At 42.5% G+C, this 22,269-nt stretch overlaps 1 protein-coding gene across 1 annotated transcript in view; it reads right to left on the minus strand.

The window, feature by feature from the left end:
• DISC1 (DISC1 scaffold protein) overlaps positions 1–22,269 on the minus strand; it is a 347,726-nt gene that overhangs the window by 26,948 nt on the left and 298,509 nt on the right. Inside the window, exon 11 of the mRNA XM_079901082.1 lies at positions 4,918–5,194. Coding sequence (XP_079757208.1) covers positions 4,918–5,194 — 277 coding nt within the window. The remainder of the gene's footprint in view (positions 1–4,917; positions 5,195–22,269) is intronic.

A 22,269-nucleotide genomic window follows, 5' to 3' on the forward strand; every position in this document is an offset into this window, starting at 1 on the left:
CTCTGGCTTTTTCATTAATCAACCAATTACCAATCCTGATGGCAGCCTGATTGCTTCTACTGCTCTACTCTTGGGCTAAGGAGGATGGGTTTGCAACACGAAATACTAAATTGTAGAGAAGGTGGAATTTCTCTTCACACCCAAGCTTTTTGCTTTCTCCCCAGAGACAAAAAGAGTAAAAGCAGCTGATGAGCGAGTGAGCAGTCCTCCCCACCCCCGGGGGTTGTCTCATAAGTTCCAAGGTGTAAGAACCATCAAGATGTGTAGTTCAGGACCTGCTCTTTCAACCCCGCTTCGCTGGGGGGGCTGCTGCCCCTCTGAGAGCTCAAGGGAGCCGGGAAGTGAGAGCAAAGAGAGAGAATCAGGTCTGCATCCGTCAGGACCAAAGATGAAGCCCTTTGACCACTTCAGATGTTTCTAGAATTAGAAACCAGTTTAAGATGGTGAGGACACACATCTTCACCCCAGATCCATTTTTCCAGCTTTCTTTTCTTGTGAAATGGAGTAAAAAGGAATTGGGAGACATCAACAATCATTTCTGGAGACCCATCTAATAAATAAAACTGGAAATCAACTAGACTTCCATAAAAAAATAAAAATGAAAAACATAAAGCTACCCTGTGTCTTATTGCTAATTCCTTTCACTGCAGACATCTTAACCCTGGCTACTCAAACCTGCATGAGATGGCTCAAAGCTGCTGGATCTTTTTTTGGCCTCTTTGAGCCTCTTTGGTGGCAGCTACTGGCTGGGAAAGGAAGCAGCTGGAGGCTGGGAGGGTGACGCTGTCCGGGGGAACTCTGCGGGAGGGGAGCCCACTCTGTAGTAAAAACAGAAAGCACCCCAGCAGCGCAGGCTGCAGACAGGAAAGAGACAATTACGCAGGTATAATGGCCAGTACAGCGCGAGTACAAAAGAGCAACTTCAGAGCAGAGGAAGCTAGCTCACTGATTTCCCCAGCTCCTGTCTGGCCCCCATGCAATTTCTGTAATGTCTATAAAGCAGAGGCAAGGGCACCTGATCGTTTCCAGGGTCCGAGAAAAGGCTTGCAGGAGAGCTGTAATGAAACTGAAAAAGAAGAGGGCTCTCGCCATTGGGGAAGCGCAAGAGAAAACTGGCCCTTCGCCCTGTGGCTGACTTCCTCGGTAACAAAGCTCCCAGCAAATTACTATGCCTTAATGGGCCCAGCTGTAAAATGGGGAAAATGGTGCTGAGAAGCCCGGTGGGACCCTAAACACAGCAAAATCTTTCATTAATGACAAAGCACTTGTTATAACCAGTGCAATCAAAATGCACGCGCCCACGTGGGGCAGACGCGCACAGGGAAGGCTTTGAAAATCCATCTCCCTGTGGACCTTCCTAAGAAGTCAGCAATTTTTCATGGAAGATTCGGGTTAAAAAGAAATTGACTGCCTTCGGGGCATCATATGCTTCAGTAGAGAAACCCGGGCAGGGTGGCCAGACCCAGCAGGGAGTTCCACAGCCAAACCAGCTCACAGCTGCAAAGCAAACAGACACTGTAGCCACGGGATAAATACACAAGGACCCAGCCTTCAATGACTCCCTAGAAACCGAGGCAGGGAAACAAAAACACCTTCCGAATGAGACCCTTGGTTACAGTTTGCGCCTTCAGTAGCCTGAGATCCGCCATCCAAATACAAACAAGACTTTTCCTTTATTAAGCCTTTCTTTTCTTGAATCTCTTCCACTGATTCATTGCTCAGCTCTGCTTCTTAATAAAGGAAGCAAGGTATATTATTTTTAAAAGGTCTTAGAGAGTCTTGTGACTGCCGGAAAGAGTGATAAACACACACACAAAACACTATTTAAGCCTCTACTATGTATGTATCGCTCACTTTTTTTTCAAATTGGGATATAGTTGCTTTACAATGTTGTGTTAGTTTCTGCTGTACAATGAAGCGAATCAGCTGTACCGATACATATATCCCCTCCCTCTTGGACCTCCCTCCCTCCCGCCCCACGCCCACCATCTAGGTCATCACAGAGCACCGAGCTGAACTCCCCGAGCTATACAGCAGGTTCCCACTAGCTATCTGTTTTACACATGGTAGTGTATTTATGTCAATCTCAATCTCCCAATTCGTCCCACCCTCCCCTTCCCCGCTGTGTCCACATGTCTGTTCTCAACGTCTGTGTCTCTATTCCTGCCCTGCAAGTAAGCTCATCTGTACCATTTTTCTAGACTCTACCTATATGCGTTCATATCCCTTTAGATGCTATTTTATTTAAATCTTCACAGCCGCCTCATGAGATAGTTTTCATTATCCTCATTTTTTGTTTTGTTTGTTTTTTTTAGCAGATAAGGGAATGCGCTTGTACACAGCCCGGCAGCCTCAGCTCTGCTCATTCTGCTGTACCGTCTTCCTATAGCCCTAAGACAAGGGCAGCCAATTCCAACATCTGTAGCCTCACTTTTAAATAGGGAGATGTTATTTTTTAAAATTATAGTCACTTTTGTAACATTACATGCAGTAGAGTTTTGGGTGTAAAGTTACAAATTGAGACATACGCACACAGTTATGCAGCCATTGCCACATTCAAGATACAGAACAGTGCCGTCACACACTGCCCCCCACCCCAGTTCCTTCATGCAGCCCTTTGTGATCGGTCCCTTCCCCCCAATCCCAATTCCTGGCAACAACTGATCTGTTTTCTGTTTCCACCATTTTGCCCTTTCCAGAAAATACCTACCATCTTAACATTCCTGCCACTCCCGAGTTCAGAAGATGCCCGCCTCCCTCTGTGAATATAAACCCAGAAAAGCAATGCAGGGACAGCACATGGGACGGGAAAGACACAGGATGGGAGATGGCACTGAGCTGGCAGGAGCTTTCAAGTCCCCTCATCTCTCTCCCACCACCAAAACTACAGAACATCCTCAGCGCTTCAGCTGGTGGAGCAGAGCTGGGGGCTCAGTCCTGGAGCTTGAAGAGGCAGCCACTGTGCTCTTCTGTTCTCTCAGTCACAGCCCGCACCTCCTTCCCACAGAAACTTGAAGAATCATTCTGTGATAAAGCTCTACGCCATTCATCCTTGACTCTGATTTTCCTACTTTTAAGCAAACAAGCTGTTTGCCTATAGCCAGATGGGCAGGTGCTTACAATCTTATAGAGGAGGAATAATCCTCCTATACTTAGGAGAGTCATCCCCCAGAGAGCCTGGAGGGACACATGGGCACAGCGATGAGGGAAGGAGGGAAGGAAGAAAGGAAGGAAGGGAGGGAGGGAGGGAGGGAGGGAGGGAAAGAAAGAAGGAAGGAAGGAGGAGGGAGGGAGGGAGTGAGAGAGGGAGGGAGAGAGGGAGAGAGGGAGGGAGGGAGAGAAGGAGGGAGGGAGAGAGGGAGGGAGGGAGGGAGAGAGGGAGGGAGGGAGGGAAGGAGGGAGGAAGGGAAGGAGGGAGGAAGGGAAGGAGGGAAGGAGGGAGGGAGGGAGGGAGAGAGGGAGGGAGGAGACTCCGCCTACAAGGTCCGATCTGCTGAAACAGGCATGACCTCCAGAGGTGTTCACTGCCCCAGCAAACCCCACCATGTACCTGGCTTGGCTCCTGTCCTGGCACTGAGCTCCCGGGAGCCCCCCTACCTTCAAAGACTCAGCCCCAGGGTCTGCAGTTTCTTCCACCCAGGGCTCCCTTCCACTCACTCAGGCAGTGTGTCCCTCGCACCAGAATATTCTTTGAAGCTGGCCAACTGCAACTGGCCACAAGTTTTCAACAACTGTAAGCATGAGCTCGGGCAACCAGGCTTTGTAGAGGATTCCACCTGAAGGGCCTCAGCTAACAAAGGAGTTGAGATCATTGACAGCTCAGTGTAGAGCCTAATTTTATGAGGGCAGCAGGATTCCAGAGAGTGACAACCGCCTGCTTTCTCATCAGGTTGTTCAATTCAAATATACGATCAAGTATCAATTTTCCCAGCAGTCCAGAAGACGGTGACTGTAGGCACACATTGTCAGCGAGTGTGTGCTCTGTAAAGACCATGGTCCTGCACACAGGACGGTGGGGAGGCACCCAAATGGGGTGCGTTCCCTGGTGAGTCGTGGCAGAGACCCAGGGAGGGGGCACAACTAATGGCAAATGTGAGATGTGAACGTGAAATGACACGTTCCTCCAGTTTCACCAAGGTTTTACTTTCTTTTAATATTCAGAACACCCAGGAATCTGGCCAGAAAAGCTCTCTAAAACCTCCTGTCATAGCATTAAAACTGGAAAAAAATTCCTGGAGCCCTTTCATGAAAGAATCTTATTAGGGTTAGAGGGGAAAGTGGGAGAGGGGAGGGGAGAGAGGAGAGATGAACCAGGGAGAGGAGGGGTGGGGAACTCTTCTCTGTTGATCTAGGTCAGCCTTGGGGTAAAATGCTGAATAAATCTACACTTTAATTTTTAATGCATATATCACAGGCCAAGTATTAGGTTGTTTTAAATGAAAAGAGCAAATTCTAACATCCATTATGATCTTGCTTTGGCAAAAACAGTTACTGGAATATATACGTATATTTGTTTGATTCTAATGAATCGATATTGTAAGATATGGATTCTAAATACAAAATTAAATATCATACATGACATATATAATATATAGGACATACAGTAGCTATATCTTATATATGACATACATAGAGTGGGCTATATATATAGTAATTATATATTAGATTGTATATTCTAACTATAGCCATGAAATTAGAATAAAAATAGAACTAATTCTTTCCATTCTCCTATATTTTAAACAACTTCTATAAAAACTCTACATCATTTTGTAATCATATTCAGGAGTTGTTAAATCTTTAAAGAGTCTGGGTGGTTCAGTGGGAAGCCCGCCCAGTATTTACTGCTCTCACTTGAAGTGTGGTCCCAAATCATCCCTCAGAGTAAGGCCCCTATTGAGGCTATGAGGATGGACAGACCTCTTTCTGTTCGCTGCCAGCACAGGGAGGAGAAGGGGTCAGGTGCACCTTCCACTCTTCAAATGCTTGCAAAGGGGTCTTCCTCTCATCCTCAGAGTGGGGCCTCGGGGGGATGGCCAGAGCTGTTACACAAGCACTTCCCCCTAAGTCATCCATCTGTCTCTCATCTTCTGCCAACAGGCTGCCCCTGGCCTCCTGGAGCTGCAGGCTCTGGATAAGCAACCGACAAGCTTCCAAGTCAGCTTCCCACACTTTTCCAAGCAGTGGACACTTGCAGCTAAGGCAGAGAAGAAACAAAGGCATAAAAATTAATTCAGTGATGTTTCATCATACCAAACCAATAGCTTGTCTACCTGGCTAAAAGTTAGAGTTAACAAGTTAAGTTTACATAGCGATGGATTATTTCAACCAGAAGATTCAGAGGGGCTAAATCTGTTTACCGTGAAATAAGTATAGTCCTTCTTAGCTACTTGGTCTGTAAGGCTATACAAGATCCTAAATATTTTTCCAGACTCAGTGGCCCAATACAACATCCCCATTCATCTCTGTGCTCTAGTCCTGCTGCCTTAATTTGAGTCCCCAGACCTGCCCAACTCCCCCAGGGTAAGTACTTTTCCATGTGCTAGTTCACCTGCCTAGATTGTCCCTCCTCCACCATTTTCCCTTACTAAACTCACCCAGGTAACACAAATGAGTGAAGCAGTGGAGGGATAATATAAACCATAACAACTGATATTCAGCCTCAGTGGCAGAAAGCAATAGAGAGAAGTGAACTCTTGCTAGTAGAAAGGACATATCCCTGCACAGAGAGTCCTTCCTCAGCTCAGGGCAACTAAAGCTATGAGGAATGTAGACTCAATGTTCACAAACAATTCTGACTTTCATGGAAAGCCAAAAATCTGAAATTTTAAATAAAAGTATGTATTTTTCATCCATTCATTCAGCTTCAGGCTGGATATTTTCTATACACCTATCTTCCATTTAATAATCCTTCCTTCTACTGTGTCTGATCTGCTATTCAATTTATCTCTGTGTTCTAAATTTTAGTTCATGTATTTTTCAGTTCTATAATTTCTATTTGATTTTTAAAATATATTTCAGTTCTCTGCTGAAATTATCTATCATGTCCTCTATCTTCCTCAACATATGAATCATCATTATTTTAAAGCCTGTATCTATAAAGGATGAAGCCAGAAGTAAAAAAGAAAGAATGAGACAGAAGCAATATTAAAAGAGCTAGTGTTGAGAATTTTCAAATAATTGACAAGAGACATCAAATTACACATTCGGGTAGCACTACAATCTCAAAGCAGGGAAAATCAAACTAAAAAACACACCTAGGTTCATCTTAGTGAAACTGCTGGACAACAAAGACAGATCGCAACTCTTGAAAACAGCCAGTGGGAAAAAAAGACATTCACTTCAAGGAAGTATATCGGTGACAGAAACGGTGGATGCCAGGAGGTAATAAAGCAACATCTTAAAAATTGTGGGAAAAAACCTAACAATCTATAAATTACACAATTATTTTTAATTTCCTTCAAAAATAAAAGTAAAAGAAAGATATCTTCAAATAAATAAAACTGAAAGAATTCCTTGGCAGTATATCCATAATAAAGGAAATGATCCCAGCTGGAAGCGAGGACATGCATAAAGGAATGAAAAACAATGGGAAGAGTAAATGTGTGGGTAAATTTAAGTGGCTGTTGATATAAAAAACAGTAATAATAATTTCTTTTGTGATCTAAAATATATGAAGAATTAAAATACATGATAGCCAGCACAAAGAGAAGGAGGGAGTGAAAAGAATTAAAATAGTTTCAGTTCCTTGTGTTGTCCAGAAAGTAGTAAAGTGCTCATTTGTATTAAACTTTAAAAAGTCATGGATTCAGGCTTCCCTGGTGGGGCAGTGGTTGAGAGTCCGCCTGCTGATGCAGGGGATACGGGTTCGTGCCCCGGTCCGGGAAGATCCCACATGCCGTGGAGCGGCTGGGCCCGTGAGCCATGGCCGCTGAGCCTGCGCGTCTGGAGCCTGTGCTCCGCAACGGGAGGGGCCACAACAGTGAGAGGCCTGTGTACTCCCCCCCCCAAAAAAGTCATGGATTCATATTGAACCCCCTATGGTAGTCATAAAACAGAGAAATTAAAAGAATGTATAACTAACAAGCTTGGGAGAAATGTTTTTAAATTAAAAAATACTTAAGTATTGGTTTAGTGAAAGCAATACAGAAGACAGGAATGAATGTGGTACAGATAGGGAAAGTGGCAAAATAGAACTATTTCTTCCCTAATATATTAGGAATTACATTAAATATAAATAGATAAATACTGTATTTAAAAGTCAAAGATTTTAGACTAGGATAAAAAATTCAAAATCTAATTACATGTTGCTTACAAGAGACATACATAAATATAAGGATACAAACAGGCTGCAGACAAAAGGATGGAGATATGTCATGAAAGCATTAGTGATAAAGTGTAGTGGGGAAAGGACAGTCTTCTAAACATATGCACTACGTCAGCTGGATATCACTATAGGAAAAAGAATCAAATTCATGATTACTGGCTCATACCATGCAAACATCAATTTCAGGTGGATTGTAGATCAAAGTGTGAAAAATAAAGGAATAAAACTTCTAGAAAATAATTCAGGCATACCTTGCTTCATTTTATTGCACTTCACAAATAGTGAATTTTTCTCTTTGCAATTTGAAGGTTTGTGGCAACCCTGCATCAAGTAAGTCTATCAGCACCATTATTTTAACAGCACTTTCTTATTCCATGTCTCTGTGTCCCATTTTAGTAATTCTTGCAATATTTCAAACCCTCCACCAGCAAAAAGAGTTTCAGCAAACTCGCTGAAGTCTCAGATGATGGTTAGCATTTTTAGCAATAAAGTATTTTTTAATGAAGGTATGTATATACATTGTTTTTTAGACATAATGCTATTGCACACTTAATAGACTACAGTATAGTGTAAAAACTGAGAAAACAAAATATTCATGTGACTTGCCTATTGCAATATTTGCTTTATTGCCATGGTCTGGAACCAAACCTGCAATATCTCTGAGGTATGCCTGTGTAGGATAATATCTTTATGACTTTATAGTAAACAAAGATCTCTCCAACAGGATAGAAAAAGTACTAACTATAAAGAAAACAAATGATAAATTTGACTATTAATATGAAGAACTTATATTCATCAAAAAAAAACCACTGAGAAAATGAAATGGTAAGCCACAAAGTGGGAGAAGCTATTTGTAATACATATAACCAGCGAAGGACTGCTTCTGGAATATAAACAGGAATCCTACAGAACAATAAGAAAGAGACAGACAACCCAATTTTTTAAAGGGCAAAGACCTGAACAGACACTTCACAAAAGAGGGCATCTAAATGGTCAATAAATACCTTATGAAAAGATGCACCATGCCATCAACCAACAGGAAAATGCACATTAAACTACAGTGTGATGTACTGCACATCATCAAGATGGCTAAAATCTAAAAGCCTGACAATACCAAGTGTCAGAGAAGGTAAAGAATGATTAGTCCTCTCCTATACTGCTGATGGAACTGTACATGAACACAGTGTCTCTGAAATCTCTTTGACAGATGTACTAATGTTAAAAATATGTCGATCACATGACCCGGCACCACGACTCCTAGTTTATACTCATGAAACGCACATATTCTCAATGTTCACAGTAGTCACGGTCTGTAGTCACCATGAGCACTGAATGAGCAGATACTGAACCACTGCTCTCAAGGGGAAATGGAGGGTTAGCTTCCCGTGAGCCTTTGGTTACAACGTTATCATTAACTGATCCGTATATAACCTTGTTTTATGTGCGTTCCTGTTTAAAAACACCTTATTTAATATATATTGTTGATTCACTGACACTGGACTCATGGTCAGAGCACTGTAACTCAGGCCTGAACAAAGCTTACGAAACACACAGGTTCTCCATACGACACATCACAGCCTTCCTGCCCTCAGGAACACCAGACAGCACGTCAGCACTGTGCTGGGGAGGGGGCCATTTGAACAGCAAAATCACCAAGAAAAAAGCACAAAGATGTGAAAAACACGGCATTAACCAGACAGCAAAAAGGGCACTTGTCTACAGTATGGAAACCATAGTGAGGAAACAAAGCACTGCCTTGTTCGACCTCAGCTGGGATCGTGCACATCAGGTGACTCAAATTTTTGGCCACTCTGGGCACGTCCATGAATGACAGGGAAAGCTCTGCAGGTACTGATTTGGGAGTTACAAATAAATCTTAGTAAGTAGACAAACTCGCAAACACAAAATCCACAAATAATGAAGATCAACTGCATATATGTATGACTGGACAACATTATGTGTAACAGCCAAAACCTGGGAGGGAAAACAAATGGCCATAAATAGAAGAGTGGATAAATTGTGGAATGTCCATTCATTGGAATTTTTGCAAAGAAGATGAACAAATTAGTACAATCTGCAACAATATGGCTGAATCTCAAAAACATAAGGTTAGACAAAGAGGAGGCACGATGATTCCATTTATTTTATGTTTTTAAATATGCAAAACTAATTCATGGTGTTAGATATCAGGATAGTGGCTTCCCTGGGGAGAAGAGGGGTAATGACAGGAAGAGGGGGCTGCTGGCGTAACTAGAAGTGCTTTATTTTTCTATGGTGGTAGTGATGAGTATGGTCATTTTGTGAAAAATCACCAAGCAGTATATTCACAACGTGTGCACTTTCTGATCGTGTTATATGCCAATCTAAAATTTAAAAAAGAGGGGAATTCCCTGGAGGTCCAGTGGTTAGGGATCCGCACTTCCACTTAGGGGGCATGGGTTCAATCCCTGGTCGGGGAACTAAGATCCTACATGCCACGCAGCGCAGCCAAAAACAAACAAACAAAAAACCCAACAACAATAACAGCAAAAAAGCTCCTAAAGTAATAAAAAGAGAGAAAGAGAACACAGATATCTGAGCCATGTCCTGGAGCAAGAGAGCAGGAATGGGGTCTGGTACACATGAGAAGAGACCATCCTTATTAGAAAAACTGGACTCTATCGTCCAGTTTCCTAATTGTAGCCAATCTGATACGTGACAAGTGGCATCTTGTTTGAAGTTGTGTTTCTCCACTGCAATCGCTTCACAGCCACTCAGATCTCGTCCTGTGAATTGTCTTTACCTCTCCATTGCCAGTTTATTCCTTGGGTTCCCCATCCTTTTCCTAAGGCTTTTGCTGAAGAAAGCATTTTATTGCCAGTTCAATATCTTTAATTTTTAGTCTACTGATTTTCTGTTTCTTCTTGTATCCAGTTTAACAATTTATATCTGTTATAGAAATCAATCCATTTTCTCACGGGTTTCATATGTATTGTAATGTTTGTTCATAAATTAAAAAAATTTTTTAATTAATTACTTTTTGGCTGTGTTGGGTCTTCGTTGCTGCGCGCGGGCTTTCTCTAGTTGCGGCGAGCGGGGGCTACTCTTCGTTGCGGTGCACGGACTTCACATTGCGGTGGCTTCTCTTGTTGCAGAGCACGGGCTCTAGGTGCACGGGCTTCAGTAGTTGTGGCAGGTGGGCTCAATAGTTGTGGCTCGTGGGCTCTAGAGCACAGGCTCAGTAGTTGTGGTGCACGGGCTTAGCTGCTACGCGGCATGCGGGATCTTCCCAGACCAGGGCTCGAACCCGTGTCCCCTGCACTGGCTGGCAGATTCTTAACCACTGCACCACCAGGGAAGCCCTAAAAATTATTCTTAAAATCACTTGTCTCCATAGACATTTCTCCTTTTCATTCTGTACTTTATTTAAATATTTATTTCCCTCTTTTCTGATTTATCTTGTTCAGTCTTATCAGAGGCTTGCTAGCTTATTAATCTTTTCAAAGAACAACCTTTTGCCTTGTTAATCTGTTATTGATTTTTGTTCTCTCTTTCCTTGATTTCTGATCTTATCTTTATATTTACTTTTTTGTCATTCTTCAGATTTATTATCTTTTTATTAGCTTCTGCTGTTAAATGCTTGTTATTTTCTTTCTTTGATTTTCCTCTCTTACTACTTAATTTTTAGCTAATGTATTTAAAGCTCTAAATTTTCATCTGAGTAATACTTTAATCATCTCCAATATTTTTGTCTCTTATTACAAAATTTTTTTTAGTTTTAAAAGTATTAAAATATTTTAAATATACAGAAAAATATGGAAAACAATTTAACAAACACTTGTATACCTACCATCAAACTTATTCATTTTCATATTTTTCTGTAATTGAATTCCAGAATTGGCAACATTATTGTCCCCCAAATTTTACACATAGTGCTAGCTTGTCTGACATTATAATTGTTACCCCAATATTCTTTTAGTTCCACTTTTCCTGGCTTATATTTTTACCACACTTTATGTTCAACTTTATTTTTACTTTTTTTTTTTCAGAAATGAATGCAATACAAAACATTTGGCTGAGTTTTATAAAAATCCATTCTGGAATTTAATCTTTGGGATGACTGGCTTTAACAAGGGTGTTGTAATTACTGTTTAATTGTTGCTGTTTTTGTGATATATTACAACTATGATTTCTAATTTTAAAAAGTTGTATATGTCTTTGTTTCTTTTTTCCTACCTTCCTTTTTCTTTTTATTAATTCACATAAAATTGTGAGAAAGAATACAGAGAGATCCATGTATCCTTTACCCAGTTTCCCACAATGGTAACATCTTGTAAAAATATAGTACAATATCACAACCAGGGAATTGGCATTGGTGCAATCCACTGATCTTATTCAGTTGTCCTCTCTTGTGTGTGTGTGCATGTGTATGTCTATAGTCCTGTATGATTTTATCCCTTGTATAACCTCCTGTATCCACCACCACATTCAAGGTACAGAACAACTCCACCACCACGAGCATCCCCATATGCCGTGTTATAACCACATCACTGCTTCCCACCCTGACCCCCATCCCAAGTGTCTGGAAACCACTACATCTGTTCTCCATTTCTAAAATTTTGCCATTTCAAAAATGTTACATAAATAGAATCATAAATAATGCACCTTTTGGAATTGGCTTTTTTCATTCTACACATTTCCCTGGAGATTCACATACCAATAGTTTGTTCATTTCTATTGCTGAGTAGTGTGCCATGCTCTGTCTGGACCACAGTTTATCCAACCATTCACCCACTGAAGGACATCTGTGATGTTCCCAGCTTGGGAATATTATACATAAAGTTGCTATGTACATTTGTGTACAGGCTTTTACGTGAAATTAAATTCTCATTTGTCGTCTGAGGGACTTGCAGTAGATCGGGGAGGAATGAGTCTACCTGGGCTGCACCTTAGCAAACGTTCACCACCTCCTCATTCTATCCCCATCCCATCTGCAAGGTGATACATTTGTATGTATCTCGAGGCCATATTTTAGTTCTAAATTTTTACTAAGATACATTTTTGTTTTATTGTAAGCTCCCTATTTCCTCAACAGTAAAATTTACTAAAGTTTTTTTTATGGACTCTCTCACATACTCACACTGCCCTCCTGAACTTATTTTTCATTTAAAACGTTTTTGTTTTTTAGTGGTTTGAGAGACTGCCTGTTTATTTATTTATGGCCAGGTTGGGTCTTCGTCGCTGTGCACAGGCTTTCTCTAGTTGCAGCGAGTGGGGGCTACTCTTCGTTGTGGCGCACAGGCTTCTCCTTGAGGTGGCTTCTCTTCTTGTGGAGCACGGTCTCTAGGTGCATGGGCTTCAGTAGTTGTGGCATGCCGGCTCAGAAGTTGTGGCACACGGGCTTAGCTGCTCCGCGGCATGTGGGATCTTCCCCGACCAGGGCTCGAACCCGTGTCCCCTGCACTGGCAGGCGGATTCTTAACCACTGTACCACCAGGGAAGCCCTGTAAATCTTAAGAACTTACAGGTCTGAGAACATCTTTATTTCACACCCAAACTCTAAATAATGGCTTGGCTTAATATTCTGCCTTCTCGCCTTCTATGCTGTTATTGAAAAGTCTGAGATCTAATTCTTATCCCTTTCTAGATGATCTGCCCTTAGAAATTTCTTTTATCTTTGTTATATATAAAGTTTAATTACAACCTATTGACCACCCCACCCTTTTCTATTCTGTTAGAGTTATTAAGCCCATCGGTAAAAGGTCTTATAGCTTTTCCTTTTTTCTGGGCAACTTTCAGTCATTAGTCCTTCAAATATTTCCTCTCTTGCCTCTATTAATTGTTTTCTTTTCTTCTGGCATTTTTTTTCATATGAACTTTGATCAAATAACCCTATTCTGTACGTTACTTAACTTTTGTTTTTTTTTCCTTCTCTCTGTTTCTCAGGCCCTCAGAGTTTTTGAATGTTCGTCTGGCTCACTAGTTAGTTCTTCAACAAAATCCACCTAGCTGTTCAACCCATTTACTGAGACTTTTTTCAACTTTTACATTCTGCCTTCTCTGAATTTCCATTTGGGTTTCTTTGTGATTTCCTGTCTTACTTCCTGTCTCCAGTATCCTCCCTTATTTTATTTATTTATTTATTTTTTGCGGTACACGGGCCTCTCACTGTTGTGGCCTCTCCCGTTGCGGAGCACAGGCTCCGGACGCGCAGGCTCAGCGGCCATGGCTCACGGGCCCAGCCGCTCCACGGCATGTGGGATCTTCCTAGACCAGGGCACGAACCCGCGTCCCCTGAATCGGCAGGCGGACTCCCAACCACTGCGCTACCAGGGAAACCCTATCCTCCCTTATCTTTGGGAAATACGTGATACATCTATTGAACATCTTGTGTCTAATTACACTCATCAGGTAACGGTCCTTCCATTGTTGTTGTTCCTTTACAGCAGTTGCCCTCCTAAGAAGTCTTGTGTATTTTCCATATGAGTTCATGTTTCCTTGCATATTAACCACTTTGGCTGGTGATGGGTCCTTGGAGAAGGGGATGATGCCAAGGCCCTAACTTGTGCCCAACCTAGTAGGTTTATGTGGTGGGAGGGTGGGACATCGTCTCAGGGAAAAGAACCTCTGATGGAATAATCTGTACGTCTGTGCTTGAAGAAAAACACAGATTCCCTCAGTTGTAATTATCTACCCCTCATGGAACTGGGAGGGCTGGAGGAATGCTCGAGATTCAAGCCCTCCCATGGTGCCTCCTCTGAGGCTGGTCTTCTGGTCCTACCTCCCCTGATTCACTGGCCAGCAGGCGCTTGTGTCTTTCCAGAAGCAACGCAGTGGGCACTGGCCTTCCCAGGCAATGTGGGAGAAAGAAAGGGGCGTGCCCGATAAACCTCTCTTCCACTTTATCATCTGTTTCTTCCCCGCATGGAGACCAAATCATTTTCAGTTGTCCTGGGGGTTCTCGGATAGTTTTTATTATTAACTTGTCAGATCCATCAGCATCTCTCTGATTTCTCATGGTGTGTGCAGGGCTGGATTGAAGGGAAAGAGCCAGCAGCCGACCTCTCATAAATTTCCTAAGGGAAAAGAGTTTGCTCATTTTGTAAATAATTTTCTACATTACAGTGATTTGAATACTAGAACTCTGTGTTCATTTTCTTTTTGATGAGATATAGTATGTGTGGTCTTTGAGTGAAAGTGAAAGCTATTTATCCCGAAATATCTCTTAGAATGCATATGTCAAAGTTTGGAAACCAATTTTAGAGACACATACTGAATGGTGAGTAAATCACTGTAGATATAAAATTGCAGTGCTTCATTATAGCCCATGTAATAATTTCATGAAGCTTTAGATTTTTAAAATATCTTCTTACTGAATCCATTTGTAATAAAGAGAGTAGTGGCTCATTTCAGAGTCTTGCAATGTTTTGCTATTCCTGTACAGAAGAAGAATTAGGTCTTTAGTAATAATCCCTTAACTGAATGACTTACAGCTATTTGAGCTATGTGAGATCTTTGGTGATGTTTTCACAACTAATAATGAGGCAATTTGAAGATACAATTTCAGTGTTTGGGAGAAAGTTCTTGAATAGAGAATTGAGATTCATCATTTCTGTTATTCCTCCCAGTTAAAAGTTAAATGAGGTCCAAGAGAGATCAGCTGATTGTGGCTTGAATCCTCATGGAACTGAGGCATGAGTGTGTTATTTACAGAGAATGATGTTAATAGAGGGGGTAGGCAGGAAATTTGTGGGCAAGCTTCTACCCATTTTAGAAATGGAAATACTGAATTCTAACACAGACACCTACAATTTCAGTTCTTCTTACCAAACTCTCTTTCCTGACTTATTAATATTTTCACTTAAAGAGTATTAGCATTTGGGGACTTCCCTGGTGGTGCAGTGGTTAAGAATCTGCCTGCCAATGCAGGGGACACGGGTTCGAGCCCTGGTCCGGGAAGATCCCACATGGCATGGAGCAACTAAGCCCGTGCGCCACAACTACTGTGCCTGTGCTCTAGAACCCGTGAGCCACAACTACTGAGCCCTCGTGCCACAACTACTGAAGCCTGTGCGCCTAGAGCCCGTGCTCCGTAACAAGAGAAGCCACTGCAATAAGAAGCCCGCGCACCGCAACGAAGAGTAGCCCCCGCTCGCCATAGCTAGAGAAAGCCCACGCGCAGCAACGAAGACCCAATGAAGCCAAATTAATTAATTAATTACAATTAAAAAAAAGAGTATTAGCATTTTACCTCATTCTTTAGAAACTTTGAAAATAACCAGGTCTTCTTCTATAACTACGATGGAGGAAACTATCAAACCGATATGTGAATGCCCAATGGTACTAAACTGTCAACTGCAAATTGCTTAAACACTACTAGTTCTCATGTGTCTAAAATCTTTCCATTCCTTGGGCAACAAAGATTTAATCTCCAGTTTTTAAAAACTGTTTTTCTTAGAAATATTTAAATTTTATTCCTTTGTCTTTTATTTTCCAAGAAAGAAGATTAACACAATTCTCCCCTGAACAAAGACTTTTGGGTATTTTAGCCCACTTCCCAGAATGCCATCTGATGGTATGACAAGAGGAAATGTAGTATATGAAAAAGTGTTTGTCTAGGAAACTGTAGTGGACACTGTTGTGTTCTGAGCCAATGCCCCTTCTTCTTTTTACCCTTCCTTACAGAACTAGGGGAGTATTCAGGTAACCAATCCTCCCTCCTTGGGACTTACTGGATAGTAACCCCACCCTAGCTCCTCAGCTAGACTGTGATTTGATGAAAATAGTTGACCTATGATATTCTACTGGACAAGCCTTTATGGTCCAGGGGTTGGCAATCCCAGATAACTGAACTTAGCTCAATCAGACCACGTTCTGTGGCCCATGCTGGGGTGCTGGTGGGTGGGGAAGAGTTTTTACTGTCTCTCCCCAAACAGCAGTGAACAAAGAAACCACTGTATCTATCTCGTGACCTTAATGGAAGCAGCCTGCAAGCAAAGCTGACGCATTGTGAATGGAAATGGCTGAAAAAAAGAAATGGAAAGAATCTGGGTGTTTGAGGACAAGTCTTAGTTGCTGAAGCAACCAATGCAGGTGTCCATTCCTGCTTTTGTTTAAGCCATTTAGAGCTGGTGTGCCTATTAGTTGTGGCTGAACAGAGCTGATTCAGCCAAAATCAGATGACTTTGATGGGAGTTTAGCCTCTGCTACAAAGTTGGTGACCTTTGAGAAGTACTTTCTCTCCGTTTGACTTTCTATATTTGTAAAATAATATCTCATGTCTATCTCAGAGGATGGAGTATAAAAAGGAAGATATGAAATGATATATACAATATATAAAAGAGCTACAGTAGTAGAAAAAGTATATAAGTTCTCAAATCTTAAACAGTAGTAGGCACTAATAAAATGAAAATCAGTCTTAAATGTGCATGTATGGTGGCCAAGGTTTGACCACTGTGGTCCATATTTATTTATTATTCTATTATTATGTAAGAAATATAGATTGGGTGAGACCAGCAATTAATTCCATCCAAGAGTAAACGTTCCAACAATAATAAAATATATTTTGCAGAAGGGTAGTGCAGTCCCTCACCCCCATCACCCCCATCATCTCCACCATCCCCGTCATCCCCATCACTACCATCATCATCACTGCTGTTAATTAACAGTGATGGGTCAGGAGCTGTTTTTAAAGTTGTTAATCCTCAAAATAACCTTATGAAGCAGATAGTATTGCAACACTGTGGCAGCTTAAAATCACAATTCAAATTCTTTGACATTCCTACAATTGAGAGGTGGAGTCTCAGTCCTCTCCTCTTGATTCTGAGCAGCCCTTAGTGACTTTCCGGTAAGCAACGGATTCTAGAAAAGGTCACGCAGCTTCCACCAACTCTTCTGGGACACCTGCCCTGAGGGAAGCCAGCTGCCGGGCAAGAATTCCATCTATCCTGAGATCCATGCTGAGGAGACTACATGCAGTTGCTCGGTCAATGGCACCAGCTACAATCTCAGCTGCCAGTCACGTGAGTGAGGCGTCTTCCCGTCCAGCTGAGCTGACATGACCGCAACCTCAGTTTCATGACCACAACCCCTAGTGAGAACTGCCCAGCCATGCCCTTCCCAAGTGATGACCTACAAAATTGTAAGCAAAGTAAAATGACTGTACTGGGACAGACCTCCATTTTACAGGGGAGAAAATTAAGGCATCCTCAAAAGCCAAAGATATATTCTGACCATGGGTCTGCTCAGTTCCCTTTCCTTTGTGGATAAGCCAATCAGCCACGAATTTTAGAAGGCTTTTCCAACTTTGCAGCCTGTTTAAAACTCTAAGCAACAAGTTACCTTTCTCCCCCCCTACATCACTCAGTTGTAAACACCCAGATAAAGAAGGAAAGAGGGCTTCCCTGGTGGCGCAGTGGTTGAGAATCCGCCTGCCAATGCAGGGGACACAGGTTCGAGCCTGGTCTGGGAAGACCCCACATGCCGCGGAGCAACTAGGCCCGTGAGCCACAACTACTGAGCCTGTGCGTCTGGAGCCTGTGCTCCGCAACAAGAGAGGCCGCAATAGTGAGAGGCCCGCGCACCGCGATGAAGAGTGGCCCCCGCTTGCCACAACTAGAGAAAGCCCTCACGCAGAAACGAAGACCCAACACGGCCATAAAAAAAATATATATATATATTTAAACGAAAAAAAAAGAAGGAAAGAGAATACTATTAGAAACAACTAGGTATATAATTATCTGGAACAACTGAACACTCAGTTTTAGAACATGAAGTCAAAGTCCTCTTAATTTCTCTATTTATATTCATGGTCTCTTATTCCTGCCTTATCCTGGCTTATGTGCTGCTCTTGCACCATTAGAATTCAATCCTTTGAGAGCAGCAGTCCTGTCTACCGTGCTGACTGCTCTGTTCCCAGCGCCCAGCACGTTGACAGGTACTAGGACTCAACACGTGCTAAGAGTAAGTTGACTGTGTACATGTCAATCTCAATTGACATGTACACAGTGCTATATTTAAAATGGATAACCAACAAGAACCTACTGCATAGCACAGGGAACTCTGCTCAATGTTATGTAACAACTTAAACGGGAAAAGAATTTGAAAAAGAATGGATTCATGTATGTGTATAACTGAACCACTTTGCTGTGCACCTGAAACTATCACAACATTGTTAATCAACTATACTCCATTATAAAATACAAAGCTAAAAAAAAGTAAATCAATTAATACAACATTGTAAATCAACTATGCTTCAATTTTTTTTAAAAAAAAGAGTGAATTGAATGAAGGTCAGAAATCATGGTCATTTTCAACATTTTTCTTTCCCTCCATCGAACTGTAGATCATAAATGGAGAACACTGTTCGGGTCTATTCTTCCCCTTGTTGACTCTCCCCCAAACTAAGCAATTCATTTCTTCACCCCTGCAGTTAACGATGAGGCGTTCTGCCTTCAGACGTTTCACGCTTCCAATCTATCCCGTCCATTATTGCTCTAAAATCGTCAGTGGCTTTCACCGCTTGCCAGATGGAAAGCCAAGTCCCCCAAGGCCTTTCACCAGTCGACCTCAGCTCTGCTCCGGAGGCCTCCCCACGGCTCTCCTGTGTGGTGCTAGATGACACCCAAGCGGACCACTTGCTCTTCCCAGGACAAACGGACAAGTTTCTAATTTCAGACTACTACTTCCCTGACTTTTCTTTTCCAAAATCCCCACCCATTAAAAAGCCAACCAATTCATCAAGGCCCATCTCAAATGTCACTTCAGTAAAGAACTCTTCCCTGATCCCCACCCCCTATATGGTCTCCATTCTCTGAACTCCTATGACATTTTATAGTACTTTTAAGACAGTTATTATATTCCTCCTTGATGTCTGGGTTTTATGTACGTATACCTTCTACTGTAGGTACTTAATGAGGTTTGAGAATACGTCATACTCATTTTTTTTTAGTCCTAAGAATCATATGGTCTAGCAAGGTATTAACCATGATAGAACTCAGTAAGTATTTAATTAACTGAATGAACTTTCAGGGAAGTTACACTTAAAGGACTCCTCCAATTTGAAGCAGATAAAACAATTAAGTTAAAAGAAGTATCCATCCTAATAAAGGTTAATAGGGGAAAAGCTTTCCTGATAAGTGATCCCAGTAGACTGACTACATGAAAAATTAAAGTCAGAGTAAAATCTCAACACGCCACTCAACTGTGCCACTGGTGCATTGTTTTCTAAGCTGTGCAACGACTAAATGGAAATTTTAAATCATTTGACTACAGTTTTAAAGTGGGGAAGACACAAAAACCTGGAAGTCAAAAAGGAAAAACATGGACAGATCTGGATACATATGAATTGCAACTTCTACACAGTAAAAAATGCCATAAATGAAAATCAAAATACAAATGACCTATGAGGAAAAACTATTTCTAATATATAGCATAGTCCAAGGGTCAAATTCCTTAACTTTCAAGGAAAATCAATAAGAAGAAAAACAAACATCCCAAGAGAAAATAGGCAGAAGAAGCAGCAGAAAATACAAATGGCCAAAGAATATATAAAAACATAATCAGCCACCTCCAAGGTAAAGATGCACAACTAAATCATTACCCTGTTTTAGGAAAGTCATTTGGCAATGCTTGTTAAGATTAACAAAGCACATGGTCTTTGAGCTAGCCATTCCACTTTGAAGCATGTACCCTACAGATATATTCAGACAAGAAAAAGGAGCTGTGTGAAAACGTACAGTAATTGCACCGCAAGAAACAACTGGAAACAACCAAAGGGAGAAAACAAATCAACCAAAGGTATGCTTACACACCGTGCAACCGTTCACAATAGAAGGCTAGGCTAAGCCTCTTAAAATGGAAAAGCTTCCAAGAAAAATTAAACGAAAATAGGTGAAGCACAGAACAAACAATATTCTGTTAAGATCTCATTTGAGTTTTTTTTAAATAAATTTATTATTTATTTATTTTTGGCTGTGTTGGGTCTTTGTTGCTGCGTGCGGGCTTTCTCTAGTTGCGGTGAGCGGGAGCTACGCTTCGTGGTGGTGCGCGGGCTTCTCATTGCGGTGGCTTCTCTCGTTGTGGACCACGGGCTCTAGGCGCTCAGGCTTCAGTAGTTGTGGCTCGCGGGCTCTAGAGCGTAGCCTCAGTAGTTGTGGCGCACGGGCTTAGTTGCTCCGCGGCATGTGGGATCTTCCCGGACCAGGGCTCGAACCCGTGTCCCCTGCATTGGCAGGCGGATTCTTAACCACTGCGCCACCAGGGAAGCCCTCATTTGAGTTTTTAAAAATAACAAAAGGGCAGGCATATACATCCATATATGCCTATGAATGAGTGAAATATTTCTGGAAGGATATACTCGAAACTGTTCCCTCAGCTGGGGGAGGAACAGGGGATTTTCTTTATATTTTACCTTTCTTTCTTTCTTCCTTCCTTCCTTCCTTTCTTTCCTTTCTTTCTTTCTTTCTTTCTTTTCTTTCTTTCCTTCCTCCTTTCTTTCCTTCCTTCCTTCTTTCCTTCCTTCCTTCTTTCTTTCTTTCTTTTTCTTTCTTCCTTCCTTCCTTTCTTTCTTTTTCTTTCTTTCCTTCCTTTCTCTTTCTTTCTTTCCTTCCTTCCTTCCTTCCTTCCTTCTTTCTCTCTTTCTTTTTCTTTCTTTTTTCCTTTCAAATAAACCACATGCATACTTTGCTTTTATAACAAGAAAGAAATTTAAACTATTTTTGAGTCTGTCCACTTCTTTTCCTTTGGCCTTTTTGCCAAAATCTGTAGCCTTACCTCTGGCGCTAAACGTCCTGCTCTGCAGAGTCCCTGTCATGGTTTGTGGGGACGTGTTTGATCGGTGGCAGCTGTGGAAAGGGCTTCTAAGTCAGAGCTCTTCAGAAGTAGGAGAGCTACACTGAGTCCTGAGCACCACAGGATACATGTAAACACACGCCCACACCGAGGGCAGACAAGGAATTTTAAAGGGAAGCAGGAGCCAGACGGGGAGAGACAGTGTCTGGTACATCGCATCCCAGCTTATCTCCTGGGCACTTCCAGCAGCTCCACTTGAAAAGAGAAGGAGCCAGACCGCACCCTGTAGGTGAAAAAGCTATTATTCGTCCCGCCTCTCAGAAGAGGCGCCTTTCCAAAGACAGCTCAGGGGTGGGATGGAAGAGGGACCTGCCAAAGAGCTCCCACCTGAACATTTTATGGGACAAATGTGCAGCCAGACAGTCAAGGAGGCAGGGCACCCACGCAGCTCTGCAGACACGTGCAACTGGCCGTGCAGAAAAGAAAACAGAGAAACGTCCCCAGACTGTGTTCTATCAAGAACAGTAAAGGCTCCTTGGGAATGAGTGACGCCGTGATGCCGCGAGGACCAGCCTGGTGATGCTGTCGGCTCAGCGTGAGAACTGTGGGGATACAGCGGGGCTGGAGCCGCAGAAGCTGTCAGCTCATCCTGTCATCGTGAATGCCTTAGGTGGGCTTTCCCTGGTGTCGGTATTCTCTGTCCACAAACCACAGGAGGTGTAACGTGAGCTCCAAACAGACAATGGTCACGGCTCCTGAGACAGCGAACAGCACACTTGCCAGGGACGGAGGCTTTGTATCTAACTTTGAAAAGGGAGCCCAGCCGGCCAGCTGCAGCCTCATCAGGGTGGCCACAGGCTGAGCCGCAGTCCCCAAAACAAAAGGTGTGATCAGTGTCTACCTCCAGCCAAAGGAGCTCAAACGAGACTTCTTCACAAACGATAGGCCACACGGGCGAGAAGGAAAGGGCAGAGGGAGACACCTGCACGGTCCGACAGCGCCAGGCACCGGGGAGGTGATGCACGGAGGGGACGGGACGACAGTACTGGGAACGGCCGGTATACGCCACGCTCATCCTCCATGCGTGGTCCCGCAGCATCTTGCCCACACCTCTGTTTTGACGTACATCCTAGATTGTAATCATCCACATACATTTGCTCCCTCCCAAAGCGAGG

The sequence above is a fragment of the Stenella coeruleoalba genome (assembly GCF_951394435.1).
Source record: "Stenella coeruleoalba genome assembly, chromosome: 16".
Taxonomy (NCBI): domain Eukaryota; kingdom Metazoa; phylum Chordata; class Mammalia; order Artiodactyla; family Delphinidae; genus Stenella; species Stenella coeruleoalba.